The sequence below is a fragment of the Poecilia formosa genome, unplaced genomic scaffold (genome assembly GCF_000485575.1).
Source record: "Poecilia formosa unplaced genomic scaffold, Poecilia_formosa-5.1.2 Scaffold34, whole genome shotgun sequence".
Lineage (NCBI taxonomy): Eukaryota > Metazoa > Chordata > Actinopteri > Cyprinodontiformes > Poeciliidae > Poecilia > Poecilia formosa.
In genome coordinates, this window is record NW_006799973.1 from 86,232 (window position 1) to 100,161 (window position 13,930).

Sequence of the window (13,930 nt, forward strand, 5' to 3'; positions counted from 1 at the left end):
GGAATGATTTGCTCTCACCAATATTTCAGAGATGAAATTGTTTCATAAGTAACTATGTATTTATTGTATTTACACAAAATGCTGCAATCATCTAAATCACACGTGTCAAACTCGAGGCCCGCGGGCTAAATCCGGCCCACCACAGCTTTTTATGCGGCCCTCTAAATTATAATCTAAACCCTAAGTGTGCTTAAATATTATTTTATCAGTCAAATCAATTCATGTTTTTATCTGTTTAATCCAAATTATATCAATCAGTTCCTCCAGTTTCTTGCAAATTATTGTGGCGATTCACTGAAAATTAACAAATTCCCGCACTTTTTTTGCATTAATATTTATTGCAGATTTTTCTCAAAAAATGTCAAAAACTTTCTTGCTTGTGCTAAACAGCTGCCTCAGCCTAAACTGATGTGGGACTGTAGTCCATGATCTATTACTCGCTTTTATTACAGCGAGTAATAAAAGCCGCATTTACTGACATATATAAGCGCAAATATTTCCAAATTAGTACCAAAAACACACAAAATCACAAAACAATCATGAAATCCTGGAGGGTCTGAAAAGATGTTCAATAATATTATTTAATTTTAAGAATTCATTGATATTTTACCAGCTTGTGAACACGTTTTATCAATACATTTCGGTACATCCGGGCCTTTAAGAGCATTCATGATCTTAATTTGGCCCAAAACGAAAATGTGTTTGACACTCCTGATCTAAATGAAGATTTTAGTACAAACAAAAGAAAAACCCTATAACGCTATAAGCTGATCGCCATGCTGGTGGCTTTGAATTCGCCGGATGTTAAATGGAGACCTTCAACTTTAACTCCTGAAGTTGGATCGGTCTGTTTTTAGTGAAAGCAGGATGGTTTCTTGACTTTGTCCACAGCAGAGAAGCATCAACATTGAAACTGAAAATGAGCGGGACTCTAAAAATGGCCGCCTGATCTACGACAGGGGGGACATCCTGGAGGACAGATGTAGGTACCAGAACATCTGGCAGAGCGGGATCCAACAACACAGACTAATCCGACCTCTTGTTTTCCAGATGAGTTGCTCGACACGCTGGGAGAGGGAACCTTCGGGAAAGTGGTGCAGTGTCTGGATCACAGCAGGTAGCTCCTCCTGCTCCGATTTAATGCTAAATGGAATCAGTGTGTGAGAGTTTACGGGGATTAGCTATGAAATAATGCGTTGAATCACACAGAGGAGGAAGACCGGTAGCTCTGAAGATCATCAAGAACTTGGAGAAATACAGAGAAGCAGCCAAGCTGGAGATAAACGTTCTGGAGAAAATCCGGGCCAAAGATCCCGAGAACAAGCAGTGAGTTAAACACTTCAGCAAATTATTAATGTTACAATTCAATGCATTTCATGTTTGATTGTGTCCCTTCCAGTAACTGCGTTCAGATGCTCGACTGGTTTAACTTCTGCGGCCACGTGTGCATCTCGTTTGAGCTGCTGTCTCTCAGCACCTTCGACTTTTTGAAGTCAAACAACTTCCTGCCGTATCCCATTAACCAGATCCGACACATGGCGAGCCAGATCTGCCACGCTGTCAGCTGTGAGTGCAACACAAACCCCCGCAGCCACGCTCTCCCCTCGTCACCTGTTTCATTCATCAATAAGAGAGCAGGGAGATGTTTCACAGTGGGGCTGCAAAAAAAACCAAAAAAAAAACAGATGTTTGATTGAGTGATACATGCGAACGTTTCTGGTTTAAATCTGCAGGCCTGGGAAAAACTCTTAATTTCTAAGTGTGGAAACATTTAGTTTTTGTCGTTGTTCCAAGTCCATAACTATACATATATAAATATATATAAATCTCTAATTAAGCTAAGCCACCAGAAGGCGATTCTAAGTTTTTTTTTCTCTCTATAGTGGGGTTTTGTAGAGTAGTTATAAGCAGTCAGTGTCTTACCTGACATAGAAAGCTGTAAAAACAACTTCCCAAAAATTATTTACATAAATAAATTAGTTAATCAATCAGAACATAGGACGCCATCACCCTAAAATATAGTAAAACTGTTTAATCTTTAATAAAAGATTTTAAAATGACAAATTAAGTAGATTCATTTAGCAGCATCATGATGTGTAGATCACCCTTTTGTTTTACAAATGTTATAAAGCTTACAAACAATGGATTTAAACTGATTTAAATTGAAATTAGATACTACAGATGCATCTGAAAAATATATATTTTTCCCTATTTAGCAAACGGATCATACTAAATGAAAATAAGTCGCACTGACACCAGTGCTGTTCTTCAATGAAGTTGTTGGTGAGTGAAAAAGATCTAAAGGAAAATGTTTTCAGTTTCAGAGAGGTACTTAAAAAAGAAATGAGAGGAAGCACAGATAAGCATTAACATATTAAGACATGGAGCAAGAGCATAAACCTCAGGAAATAACAGGAAGGCTGAATGTATTACAGTAAATTTATATGATTCACTCCTGAGTAAGTTGTTAGTCTTTTTGTTCAGGGATAAATTAAACAAAGACCTCTGGAGATGCTTTTGTTTAATAGTAATTATTATTATTATTATTATTATTATTATTTGTTACTTTGGGGACACAGATGTTTAACAACAACCTCCTGTTCTGAATTAAGTAAAGATAAAATGACAGGATGATATTTAATTCCAACATATGATTTCTGACTATAATATCAGAAAGACTGGAGGACTAACTGCCAGAATAAGCTAGCTTTAAATGACTTTTTACTTTTTATAAATAAACAAAAAAATGAATAAAAACAATGTATTGTTTTTGATCATGTAAATGATCGGTACAATATTTGTAACTCCTCAAACTCCAAATCAAGTGTTTTATCCCCACTGTAAGGCCAGTTTAACCAAGATGAATGTATATTATTACTATTATTATAAATAGCATTTATTTTCTTCAATTAATCTGACAGTTTGCCATAGCTGAAGAAGCCACCACCGGGGGGCGCTGGCTCCTGACATATCCAATGATCCTCTGTCCTGGCTCGCTCTCTTCCGCAGTTCTCCATGACAACAAGCTGACTCACACCGACCTGAAGCCTGAGAACATCCTCTTCGTCAACTCCAACTACTCCCTCGTCTACAACGCTGAGAAGGTGACGGTCGGCCTGCAGCCTTTAAGGGGGGCCTCATGGCGACAAAGCAGGGATTAGCGGTGGCAGAACAACCTGAGAGTTTCCTTTGTGTTTTCCTATTTAAATGCAAATTTATCCCAGCAGCAGAACCATGAGCCACCCACAGGAAGTCTCCTTTTAGCTACAGGTTTATCCGTCAAGACTGCAGGCTGTATCCGTTGCACGTTGAGCAACATGTGGCTTTTGAAGAGAAAAAAAATTATATTAAAGTTGAAAAACGACAACCCCGATAGTACGGTTCAATATTTGTTTTATAGCATTTTACTTCGTTACAGAGCATGCAGAAAGAGGGAACTTTGGCCATTTCTCTTTGCACATCTTTTCAGAGTTTTGGATCCTCTCTTTAGCAAATCTGATAAAAGTTCCTGAGGTGGAACTTTTATCAGAGGGAAGTTAATTTTGTATCTGGTGGTTTTGATTTAGTTTTATGTTTTGAATTTTATCCTGATGAAAAACATAAATATAACCCATTCTTTCTTCTTATTAATTAAACCAATCTGATGTTTTAAAGACTCCATGATGTTCTTTAAGAATATTCTCCTTGCCTTTGGAAGAGATATCGGCCCACAGCATGACAGATCCTCCCCCGCACTTGACAGTGTGCATGAGGTGCTTTTTCCAAACCCATCTGAATTTGTCTGTTGTTGAAAAGCTTTGCTTCACACTTTTCCAGATGAAGCTTCAGTACTATGATGGCCCCTATTGTCGAGTCTCACTCCAGCTGGTTAGTGTGTCTCCATTGGCGGTGTGTTCCCCAATATGGCTGCCGTCCCACTGCAGAGCTGGCGCTCAAATCCAATTTTTTCTGAAATCACAACTCCAGTGTTTGCAGTTCGAAACTGACCCGCGCAGGTGTAACTTTCCTCCAAAAAAAACATGGAAGAAAGTTACTTTCATGTTTCCCCGTTTGTTAATTTAGTGTAGTAACTCACAGAACCATCGCAACTGTCATCCGTCTTGCTAACATTTCCTGTTAAGACAAGTAAGTGACGTTAAAGTTGGATCAAAACTGCTTTGGTTGTTCCCCCTGGAATCACATCGGAAAAGATTGGGTTTAAGTCAGATTCAGGAGCACATATTATTGTTACTTTCCTAAATCATTTTTCCCAAAAGTTTTTTTTTTTTTTTTTTTGACAAAAACTGGCTTAGGCCATTATTTTAGGAAGGTGACAATATAGAAGTGGCTCAAATCTGACAAAAAACATAAAATCACATTGGGGAAGATCTGAGTGTTCAGACTTGTTCTAACAAGTCTGACTTGGTCACTTATCCTCCCCTAAAATCTGATTTGAGTCACATTTGCCTGCAGTAAATATGGGCAGCAACGTGGGTGAACGTGCTGTAGTCGATGTCATTTTGTGCTCGTTCGGCCGCCAGTTTCTCTGAAAAATCTTTATATATTTGTTTGCTGCCTGTTGTCCCGTCCAGTTGATGCTGGATGCTTTTTTTCTGCCATATTTGATAAAAAGGCTTGGACTTCAAGGTTTGACCACGGGATTATTGATTCACAGCTCGCCGTCTTGCCAGCCACCATGGTCTCATTACAGATTGAAAATGTTATTGTTGGTGGAGGAATCAATAGATGCAGTCTGCTGCCAATCAAGTCCCCGGCGCCTGAACTCATAAACTATAAAACATGCAACCCGGATGAAAATAACACACAAACAAACAAGTAGAGTTAAAGTAACGCCTACTTCTTTTTGTTTCATAAGTTGTTTGTTCATCAAAGCAGGAAAGTTACCGCCTAAAAAAAAAAAACCTTAGATATGTTCAAAACACAAAAAGACTGTAATTATCCTGAGGCTAGAAAACGCTTTTGACTTCTTGAATTAAATGTCTCAAGTGTTCCCAAACATTTCCTCTCTGGTTTAACTGTAATTAAATCAGTCGAAGCGTGAACATATGACTCCAAGAACAAGAAATGAGATACAAACTGAAGCTTTCTCTCTGCGTGTCTTCTGAGTAGAAATGTTGTGAACGGAGGATAAGAGACACAACGGTGCGGCTAGTCGACTTCGGCAGCGCCACCTTCGAACAGGAACACCACTCTCTGGTCGTCTCCACGCGTCACTACCGAGCCCCAGAGGTCATACTGGGTATGTTGGACTCTTCACTGGTAAAGCTGTCGGTGATGTTTGGACGGTGGTGAAACTCTCTCGTCTCCCTCAGAGCTGGGTTGGAGTCACCCGTGTGACGTTTGGAGCATCGGCTGCATCCTGTTCGAATACTACGAAGGCTTCACACTGTTCCAGGTCAGCGGGACAGAAATCTGAAACTCTGCTCAGCCATATTGTTTTGTTGTTATTGTTGTGGGATTTAACTCCTCCGCTTTTCGTCGCAGACTCATGACAATAAAGAGCATCTGGCGATGATGGAGAGAATCCAGGGACCAATTCCTCTGAGAATGATTCAGTGGAGCAGGTTTAAACCTACCGACCCTTAGTGCTTTGAAACCCAATCTGAAACATCTGGCTGAATTTGATTTATTCTTCTCCACAGGAAGCGCAGGTATTTCCATCATGGTCATTTGGACTGGAATGAAAACTCCAAGGCCGGACGCTTCGTTAAGTCTAAGTGTAAACCACTGAGGGTAAGCTGAGGGGCCTGCAAATTTAATTTGCCATATCCCCTGGATATTTTCCTAAAATATTGAAAGAAAATGCAGCTTAGGAAGATGAAATACTGAGGGCTAATGCTACTTGACACAATATCGGCTCGTTGCGATTCACTGTTGTTTGCTGCCCTGTAAATAAAAAATTAAGAAATAAGAAAAAGAGAGTTTCCCTTAATTAACTGTAACTCTTAGATACCAAACAGGGAATGGTGATTTTCACTCAGACAGCACTTTATTACTTCTTGGAAGGATGAGAACAGCAAGCGGACATGCTCAACGTCTACTTATAGAATCTGCTTCAGCGCATCGAGCCACTTTTAGCCTCACTTCTAATAAATTAATTTCTTTAAAGCCATAAAAGCTTTTGGAAAATGACATAGCTTAACTGCTGTAGAGCTATAAAGTGTATCTATTTTACAGTTAACGAATCAGAGTTGTATTTCTCTTTTGGGGTTTTAGATCCAGACAAATTCACGTTTTACAACAAGCAGATTCATTTGGCTTCTTTAAAGCATCCGCTTTTGAATGAAAACCTTGCTATTTTTGTACAAGGCATATTTTATTCATCTATTTTGTGTCTGTTCACTTCAGTCCAGAGTCTAAGTGAAAGAATGTTGTTTTTGGGTTTAATTTATCATCAAAATCACAATCAGCTGAAAGTCAAACTTTTATGTTTATTCATCTCATTTTGATGTCATGCAGATATTGAACCAAACCACAGAAAATGTGCTTCTACTATCACTTCCAGTTAAAGAACAGTGCTCAGTCCTACAATCTTTGACCAAAATTAGCAAGAGTGGAGGCTCCAAGAGCCACATGCGTCTCCAGAGTCGCAGGTTGCAGACCCCTGAACTAGACGGACTTGCTACCTACTTGCATTGGTCTTATCACTGAGGTTTCTCACAGGGAGTCTGGGAACCAGCATTTCTGGCTCAGCATTGTAGCTCTTAATTGGGATGATCTAACCTTGAACGTAGAGGAGCGCTCCATCCTTATCTGTACCTCCCGGCATCTGTGAGCCCTCCCTAAGGTCCAGCAGGGTTCAAATACAATGAGCCTCGCATAAATGCAATTACTGCTGCACAAGGAAGTGCATATTTTTGTCCAGGTTGTACAAATAAGAAGTTATTTTCTAAAATCCCAGCAACAAGTTCCTAACTCCTGCAAAAATTGGGAGTCAGGGTTATGATGCAAAATTCACATTTTGCACGTTTTTGTAATGTCATTTGGGTCTCTAATAGCCCAAATGTTTTTTTTTTTGTTTGTTCGTTTTTTTTTTTTTGTTTGTTTTTTTTTTAAAAAAAAACACCCAACCATTTTTTTGGCAATAAGTAAGACTTTTTTTTGGTATCTGGAAAATGAGCCATTTCAAAAACCTCCAGGATTTAACATCACAAATCAGCAGGCACCGCCCCTCACCTACCAACTAAAACGACTTAATGATCGAGCCCGTTACCTAGCAACCACAGCCAAGCCCAACACTGTCACCTACCAACCCAAGTGGAACTCCAGCATGTTTATTCAGCCGGTTTTACTGCTGTACAATGGCTGCTGGAAAATACAAATGTTTTGTGGTTGACATACCACTCGGAAACCACTTACTGCGTTAATGTTGGTTGCACAGGAGGCTCTTCTTCTGCTTTTCAAAGATGTACGGTTGTATAATTACTGTATGCATCTCATTATCTAAGAATAAAGTTGTGCAAAAAATGTCTGTAGACCTATCCTAACCTGTTCATTGAAAAAATAATAGGTCACCTTTAACCTTATTTCTTCCTTTAAATAACAATCTTCTATATTGTTCTGTGGATTTCCAGAACTACCTGTTATCACACGGGAGAGAGCACCACCAGTTTTTTGATCTCCTGGAGCGGATGCTGGAGTACGACCCGGTGAAACGGATCTCTCTCCCCGCCGCTCTGAACCATCCCTTCTTCCTGCCGCCCAGTCAGCCTGCACGGACTCAGGCCTGGAGAAACAGCTGGGACAACAGCAAATGACCCTGAAGAGCTTCTTGATGCTTCATGGACCAGATGGATGTGTTTACAGGTTTACAACAAATCGCTCTTAACACTGTATTCATATTGTAAGAGAGCAATCGAAAGGAGGGCTCACAGATTAGGCAGAGGATTAATTTATTTGCAAATGAAGAGGTGGATGTTGTGCTGAGGAACGTTTAAATTAGAGTGAGGCTGAGCTGGATTGCATCAACTGAACACTGAAGGTTTGAAACTCTGGTAAATATCTGAACAAAGTCTTCTTTATTCCAAAGAATACAAATCCTCTTTATTAGATTTATACTCAAACAAACTGTGAAGGAAGCGTTTAGCTTTACGGACCCTGTTCTTCTTTTACGCCTTATTTGTTCCATGTTGCATCATAAAAGTTGTTCAGTTTTTCTGTTATTTAGATGAGATCCAGCGTCAAACACTATAAATGGGCAGAAGTTAGATAAACTGCTTAGAGAAATGTAGCTACGAAAGGGGATTTGTTATAGAGGTTTACTTTCATGCACTTAAACGGAGTTAAATCAGGGAGAAATGCAGTCTTCAGCTCACATGTCAAGAAAATGACAAAATATCACAAAGTGTGTTAATATATTTACATTTTAAAGCAAGACAATGCAAAACCTTAAATTTATGTTTACATTCTGTCATCTGACAATAATAATGTCTGTGGGTTTTTTTTATTATAAATTTTGTATGAACTGACATCTGTGATCGAATAATAAATGGCTCGATGATGAATCCACTTCAGCTCAGTTTTGTGTTGTTCATTTCAGTCCTTTCAGTTTTGTTCACTTTAAGTTATCTCAAGTCATTTTTGGCCAAATTCAGTTCAGTTCGTCATCCAGTGAGTCAGTCAGTCTTGCTAGCTAGCTTGCTTGCAACCTAGCTAGCGTTTTTGCGTAAGGGCAAATTTATCGCCAGTTGGCTGGATGAAATTAGCGCATTTTCTGTGGATATATGTTTTAAATCACACTCATTATGGTATGAAACAGTCATGGGTTGGTGAAACATCAACGCGAATCGACGTATCATCAGCAGAAACTCTGTGAAAATCAATTTACTGGCTGTGCTAATCGTAATGACTCCCGTATGAGTCATTTACTCCTAGACGAGTAATTGTGACTTATCGCTAAGTCTAATCATTATAAGACAGCTAAGTCGTTATTACGAGAGAGATAAGTCATAATTATGTAAGTTTATTTTTTTTATTCCAGTGGAGGAAAATGGCTTCCATAAAATCCAGTATTGCATAAAAAGGTTTTAAAAAAATTCAGAATGCCAATATTTTAATTGATCCTATAACTAAAATAATAGTTAGTAGTCGCTTTTAGTCCAGTCCTGTCCCAGAGACAATAGAGGACAGGTGTTTACATGTATTGGTTATTATTATTATTATTATTATTTTTGTATTATTTTCCATGTTCTGAGCCACATGTTGCATTGGCAGAGTGTGAAGCTCTTGTAAAGGCCGCCGCCTCCAGCAGGTTGATTGAGTGCAGCTCACAAGGCTGTGCAGCGGCTGCCAGCTTCCCTCTGCAGCCTTGGCAGACTGACTGAGAGCTGAAACTGAGGAGTGTTTGTGCAAATAAATGATGTGTCTGTTCATAATCATGTTCTTTGGCAAGCCAAGCATGGTTTCAGAAGGTTCATGGACATAAACTGAAGTTAAACAGAAGAGTTTTGTTATTTACTGCAAGTCATGTGGTGCAGCCAAGAGGAGGTTAGAAAACAGTGTAGTTTTAAGTTGTATCTTTAATAAATAAATAAAACAACATGCAGTTTTTGTGGTTTAGTTTTTTCCTTTTTTTTCTTTTTGTGAGATTTCCATAAATAAACTGGAAACATTTTTGTTTGAATAATAGATTCCCTCGTGGGAGTGTAGGATGATCTTTAGACGTGAATAATTTCAATTAGACTTTAAAAACTGCTAAAGAAATATTGACTAACTCATTTAATTTACCTGTAAATGCTCATGTTTATTGCATTAGATGGATGACAACTGAGTGAGTGATCATACACACCTCAGGCACATGTTAGGTCACATGCAGGTCATGGTAATTCATTGTGACATGAGTGGGTTAGGCCTCCTTTGAGATCCTTATTGGGCTTTGACCTCTGCGGCGTCCCTGACCTCTGCGGTTATATGTGTGTGATCTGGGGGTGTAAATGATTTCAGACAGCTGCAGGACAGAAACTCACCTCTCTTTGTAGAAAAAATAACTTCGCCTATTTAGTTTGTACTTTATTCCTACCTGCTTTCATCCCATCTTACTTTCCTTCTTTCTCTCCATCTCTCCCACTTTCCTGTCTTTAGTCTTCCTTTCCTTAGACTTTGATTTAGAATAAAGATAAACATAAAAGAGGATGGGTATTCTTTTTTTAAAAAGCACATATTCCATCCTAATGACAAGTAAAGGAGATCTAAACACACATTAATGGTGCCTTTAGTGTCATTCTTTGTGGAAATTCAATTTAATTCAGTGGAAATTAAGTGTAATTTTAGAAGATCCAAAGAGCCACAGGTTGCAGACGCCTGCACTACAACAACCTACGAGGACTACCTTTAACATTTTTGCTAAATCTCCAAAGGTACAAAATAATATCTGATGATTAAGACTTGATTTTAAAGGATTCAGTTTGTTTCTGATGTATTTAGCAGTAGTGATGGGATGCAATGGGTCCTGATGGAGGTGTGTGTGTGTGTGTGTTTGTCTCTCTACTGATGGCCCCAGAACCACTTAAAGGATTCTGCAATGGATCAGCGTCAAGCACGTGACGCAGCATGCACACACACTCGTTCTCATAAATGTTCTCAGCAATAAGTGTTTAACTATGGGTGACACACAAACACATTGTTTTCTTAATTAAACCCGATCTCACAAAATTCAAAGCAGGAAATCTAGACTCCTTGGTCACTATTTTGTCTTTTTGTCTTCAACCCATGCTGGGAGGAAGTGCCTATCCTCTCCTTTTGCTCCTTGAACTGGTCCCAGGTCTGCTTCTGCACACAAGCTCATGGGGGGCGTGGCTGAGTGCTGATCCTGTTAAATCATTAGCCTCTGTGGGCAGAAATTGGAAGAAACCTCAGCAGGGAAAAGGAAAAGAATACGAGAGTTGAAGTAAGTTAATTTGCCGCCAGCCAACTGGAGTACTCCTGAAGAGCAGAAAATTTACGGTGGAAACACGTTTAAGGACAGAAAACACAAGAAAGCAGCAAACCGAGAGCAAGGCGGCTGCAGAGCTCGTCAATCCTTTTATTATTTTAACTCAAAATATGTTAAAGCACATCACAAACGATTAAATGTACTGTTTCTATGAGTTTAAAATCCCAAAACAGAGTTTTGGGGGGTTTCTTATGTATAAACATTTTTTTTTAATCAAACACATATACAATCAAATAATTGAGTTTATTCTCTTGGACTAAATTATCGTTGCATACTTCTGCTTTTCACAATCAGAAACACAAAAAGGGCCGTGAATCATTGGGAAAATGCGTCAAAAAAAAGAGGAAAGATTCTGAAGACTTTCTACAGTCAGACCTCTTTGTACTGGATGGGTTTTGCTTTCCATCTGGAAACCAATCACTTCCTCCTGTCTTCATTAAAACCTAATGTGCTCCAGTCGTGAACAGGTACTTCTTCTTCCCTGTTTTTGGTCCAAAACATTCAAACAGTCTTAAATATAAGTAATGTAGTAAAATCACAATGCTAAAAGCGTGATGCGGTTGTTGATAGAAAGTATCATTTTAGTGGCCCATCTATTTTCATTGAAATTTATAGTTTCTAAATAACTTTATTCATGCCTTTGTGGTTAAATTGGCATTAAAAATAAAGTCTTACTCTCTTACCTTGGTTGCTGTTAGAAATTGTGCAAGAGAAGCAAAGATCTTACTTTAATTTTAATGCAAATACACTAAAGCAACAGAATAACTGCACATTTTCTCACAATAACCTAAATGCTAAATGTTTAGCAATGATACTGTGTTACCAAAAATAATCACAGTTTCTTAAAAAAAAGTTTTATCACAACTTCTGAAATGTATTTGCTGTAGTGAAAGTTTCAGACTGGGCTCAGCACAGAGCACCTTTAAATCAGATTCTTTCAGGAACATTTCTGTGAATTATTTCGTCTGGTTGGACAAAGACCTACTCTAATCTTTAGCTTCAAGCTCTTCAACAAGCTGAAATCTTTACTGTCACTATGTCTGCACTGACGGATAAATCTGGTTGTGAATTCAAAATGTCATCATTCTTCAGCAACTTTCCGCTACATTTTTTCCCCCCTTTCCTTTCCTTTTGCAAATCACTCAACTTAAGAATGTCAGAAGCAAAGAAGGAAACTTATATTGAATGGATTATAACTAAAAATTAATGGCTGAGAACCTGTTTTACATTGTTTCTTTCATGAAATAGTTTCTCTTTCAGACTCAGCAGTATTTGGTCACACTTTTCCCAGCTTTGTTTTCTCCTTCTGTCCACAGAAACAAGCAGTCTGTTGTTTTATCAGGATTTGGGGAGATTCAAGACGCTGTGGTTTATCTGGTGGATTTCCTGCTCTGTCACCTGTCAGCATCCTGATATTCAGACCCAAATCCTGAGCGGAATATGGAAACGGGTCTGAAGTCAGGCCAGCAGTGCACGCGTGGGTCACTCGACGTGACATCGCCTGTAAATCTTCCTCACAGACACGTGAGTCACTGGGTGCATTCTCTGCCACGGCTAACGAGATTCCCCTCGTTAAGTCCTCTAATCTACACTGAAGAGCTGGAGGCAGCGAGGTGCGGAGCGAGTCTCTATCAAGTAATGAGGGAAAGAGTTTATTTTCTCCCGTGAGGACCCAGACCCGCGTCTCCCCAGGAGCTCTCTGTCCAGATTGGTTTGCTTCAGAAAGGGCTCAGGTCTCTCTCCATCTGGAAGGGTAAGAAATCTCTACGTAGTGTTTTAAGAAACAACCACACCAACATCCTGTGGAATAAATGGAGTGACGTTTGTCACTTTTTGTCCTTGTGTGTGCCTTAGCTTTCTGGTTTAGCGACTTCCCAGACGTCTTGCTGATGATAAATGCTTCATATGTGTGTGTAAGCGGGGCGTGGGAGGCCCACACCTGAGCGTCTGAGCCTTGTCCGACTCCTTGTCCTTGTCCTTGGTAGGTCTCAGCCTGAGTTATTGCTGAGACACATCAGACTGCCAGACTAATACAACATGAGTGAAGGAGAAAGCCATTACACTTCCGCACGTCAGCTGTGGAGGAAATAGGGGTGTGGTCGATCCCTCTCCGCCAGCCAAACCGCATCATGGAGTCCGTGGCGAGACTGAAGAAGTCGCTGAGGTCGCCCATCAGGAGGCTGACCAGCTGTGTGGCGGGGCCGAAGGAGAAGAGGTTGTGTGCGAGACCCAGAGGGAAGAAGGGCAGGGGCAAGAGAAGGTGCAACATACTGGGGAAGAGCCCTCCATTAAAGGCCTCGAAACTCAAAGACCCCTCAGTGGTTCGGTCGTACCAGGCCGACCTGGAGAAACAAAGGCAAGTGGACGCATTTGGAAACAAAGACGGAAGGAAGTACTTACACTTTCTTGGAAAAATATTGACACCTTTGATATTATTCACATTTTGTGAATAACTTGTGACAGCAGCAAACTTTATTTTACTTGGAGTAGTTCATTCTGATAAAGTGGAAGAAAAATGTTACAACCCCAGTTCCAATTAAGTTGGGATGTTGTGTAAAAGTTGAATCAAAACAGAACACAATGATTTGCAAATCCTTTTCAATCTAAGAAAATATATGTTCAAACGGAAAACTTAGGTTTTTTTTTTTTTTTTACAAATCTTAACCTATTTCGATTTTATTGCAAGCAACACATTACAAAACGTTGGGACCAGTTCATTGAAATTGGGGTTATACAGAAGTGTTACATTTTTTAAACAAAAAAAATAAGAAAATTGTAGTTTGTATATACATCTAGACCCAATAAAAAGTCACTCAATTAGTAAATTGAATCCATTTGTGTGTAATTTACTCTGTTTAAAACCAGCTGTGAAGATCTCTGAGGTTACTTAGAGAACAAACAGCAACATGAAGACCAAACAACAAAGAAGACATTCATATCTTTCACATTTTTACACTAAAATTCTTCTAAAAATAATCCGAACTTTAAAAAAAAAAAAAA

The 13,930-nt window shown here is 39.2% G+C and overlaps 1 protein-coding gene across 2 annotated transcripts in view; it reads left to right on the forward strand.

Moving 5' to 3' along the window:
* The window catches only part of clk2b (CDC-like kinase 2b), a 9,816-nt gene extending 1,302 nt beyond the window's left edge, over positions 1–8,514 (forward strand). The window contains exons 2-11 of one of the 2 annotated variants that reach the window (XM_016670521.1): positions 895–982; positions 1,051–1,117; positions 1,210–1,326; positions 1,400–1,566; positions 3,010–3,104; positions 5,110–5,239; positions 5,313–5,395; positions 5,485–5,564; positions 5,643–5,733; positions 7,575–8,514. In XM_016670521.1, the coding sequence (XP_016526007.1) occupies positions 895–982; positions 1,051–1,117; positions 1,210–1,326; positions 1,400–1,566; positions 3,010–3,104; positions 5,110–5,239; positions 5,313–5,395; positions 5,485–5,564; positions 5,643–5,733; positions 7,575–7,757 (1,101 nt within the window). In that variant the 3' untranslated portion in view covers positions 7,758–8,514. Of the gene's footprint in view, positions 1–891; positions 983–1,050; positions 1,118–1,209; positions 1,327–1,399; positions 1,567–3,009; positions 3,105–5,109; positions 5,240–5,312; positions 5,396–5,484; positions 5,565–5,642; positions 5,734–7,574 lie in introns of both variants that reach the window. The other variant, XM_007549949.2, reaches the window with a different exon arrangement.
* Positions 8,515–13,930: the final 5,416 nt, after the last annotated feature.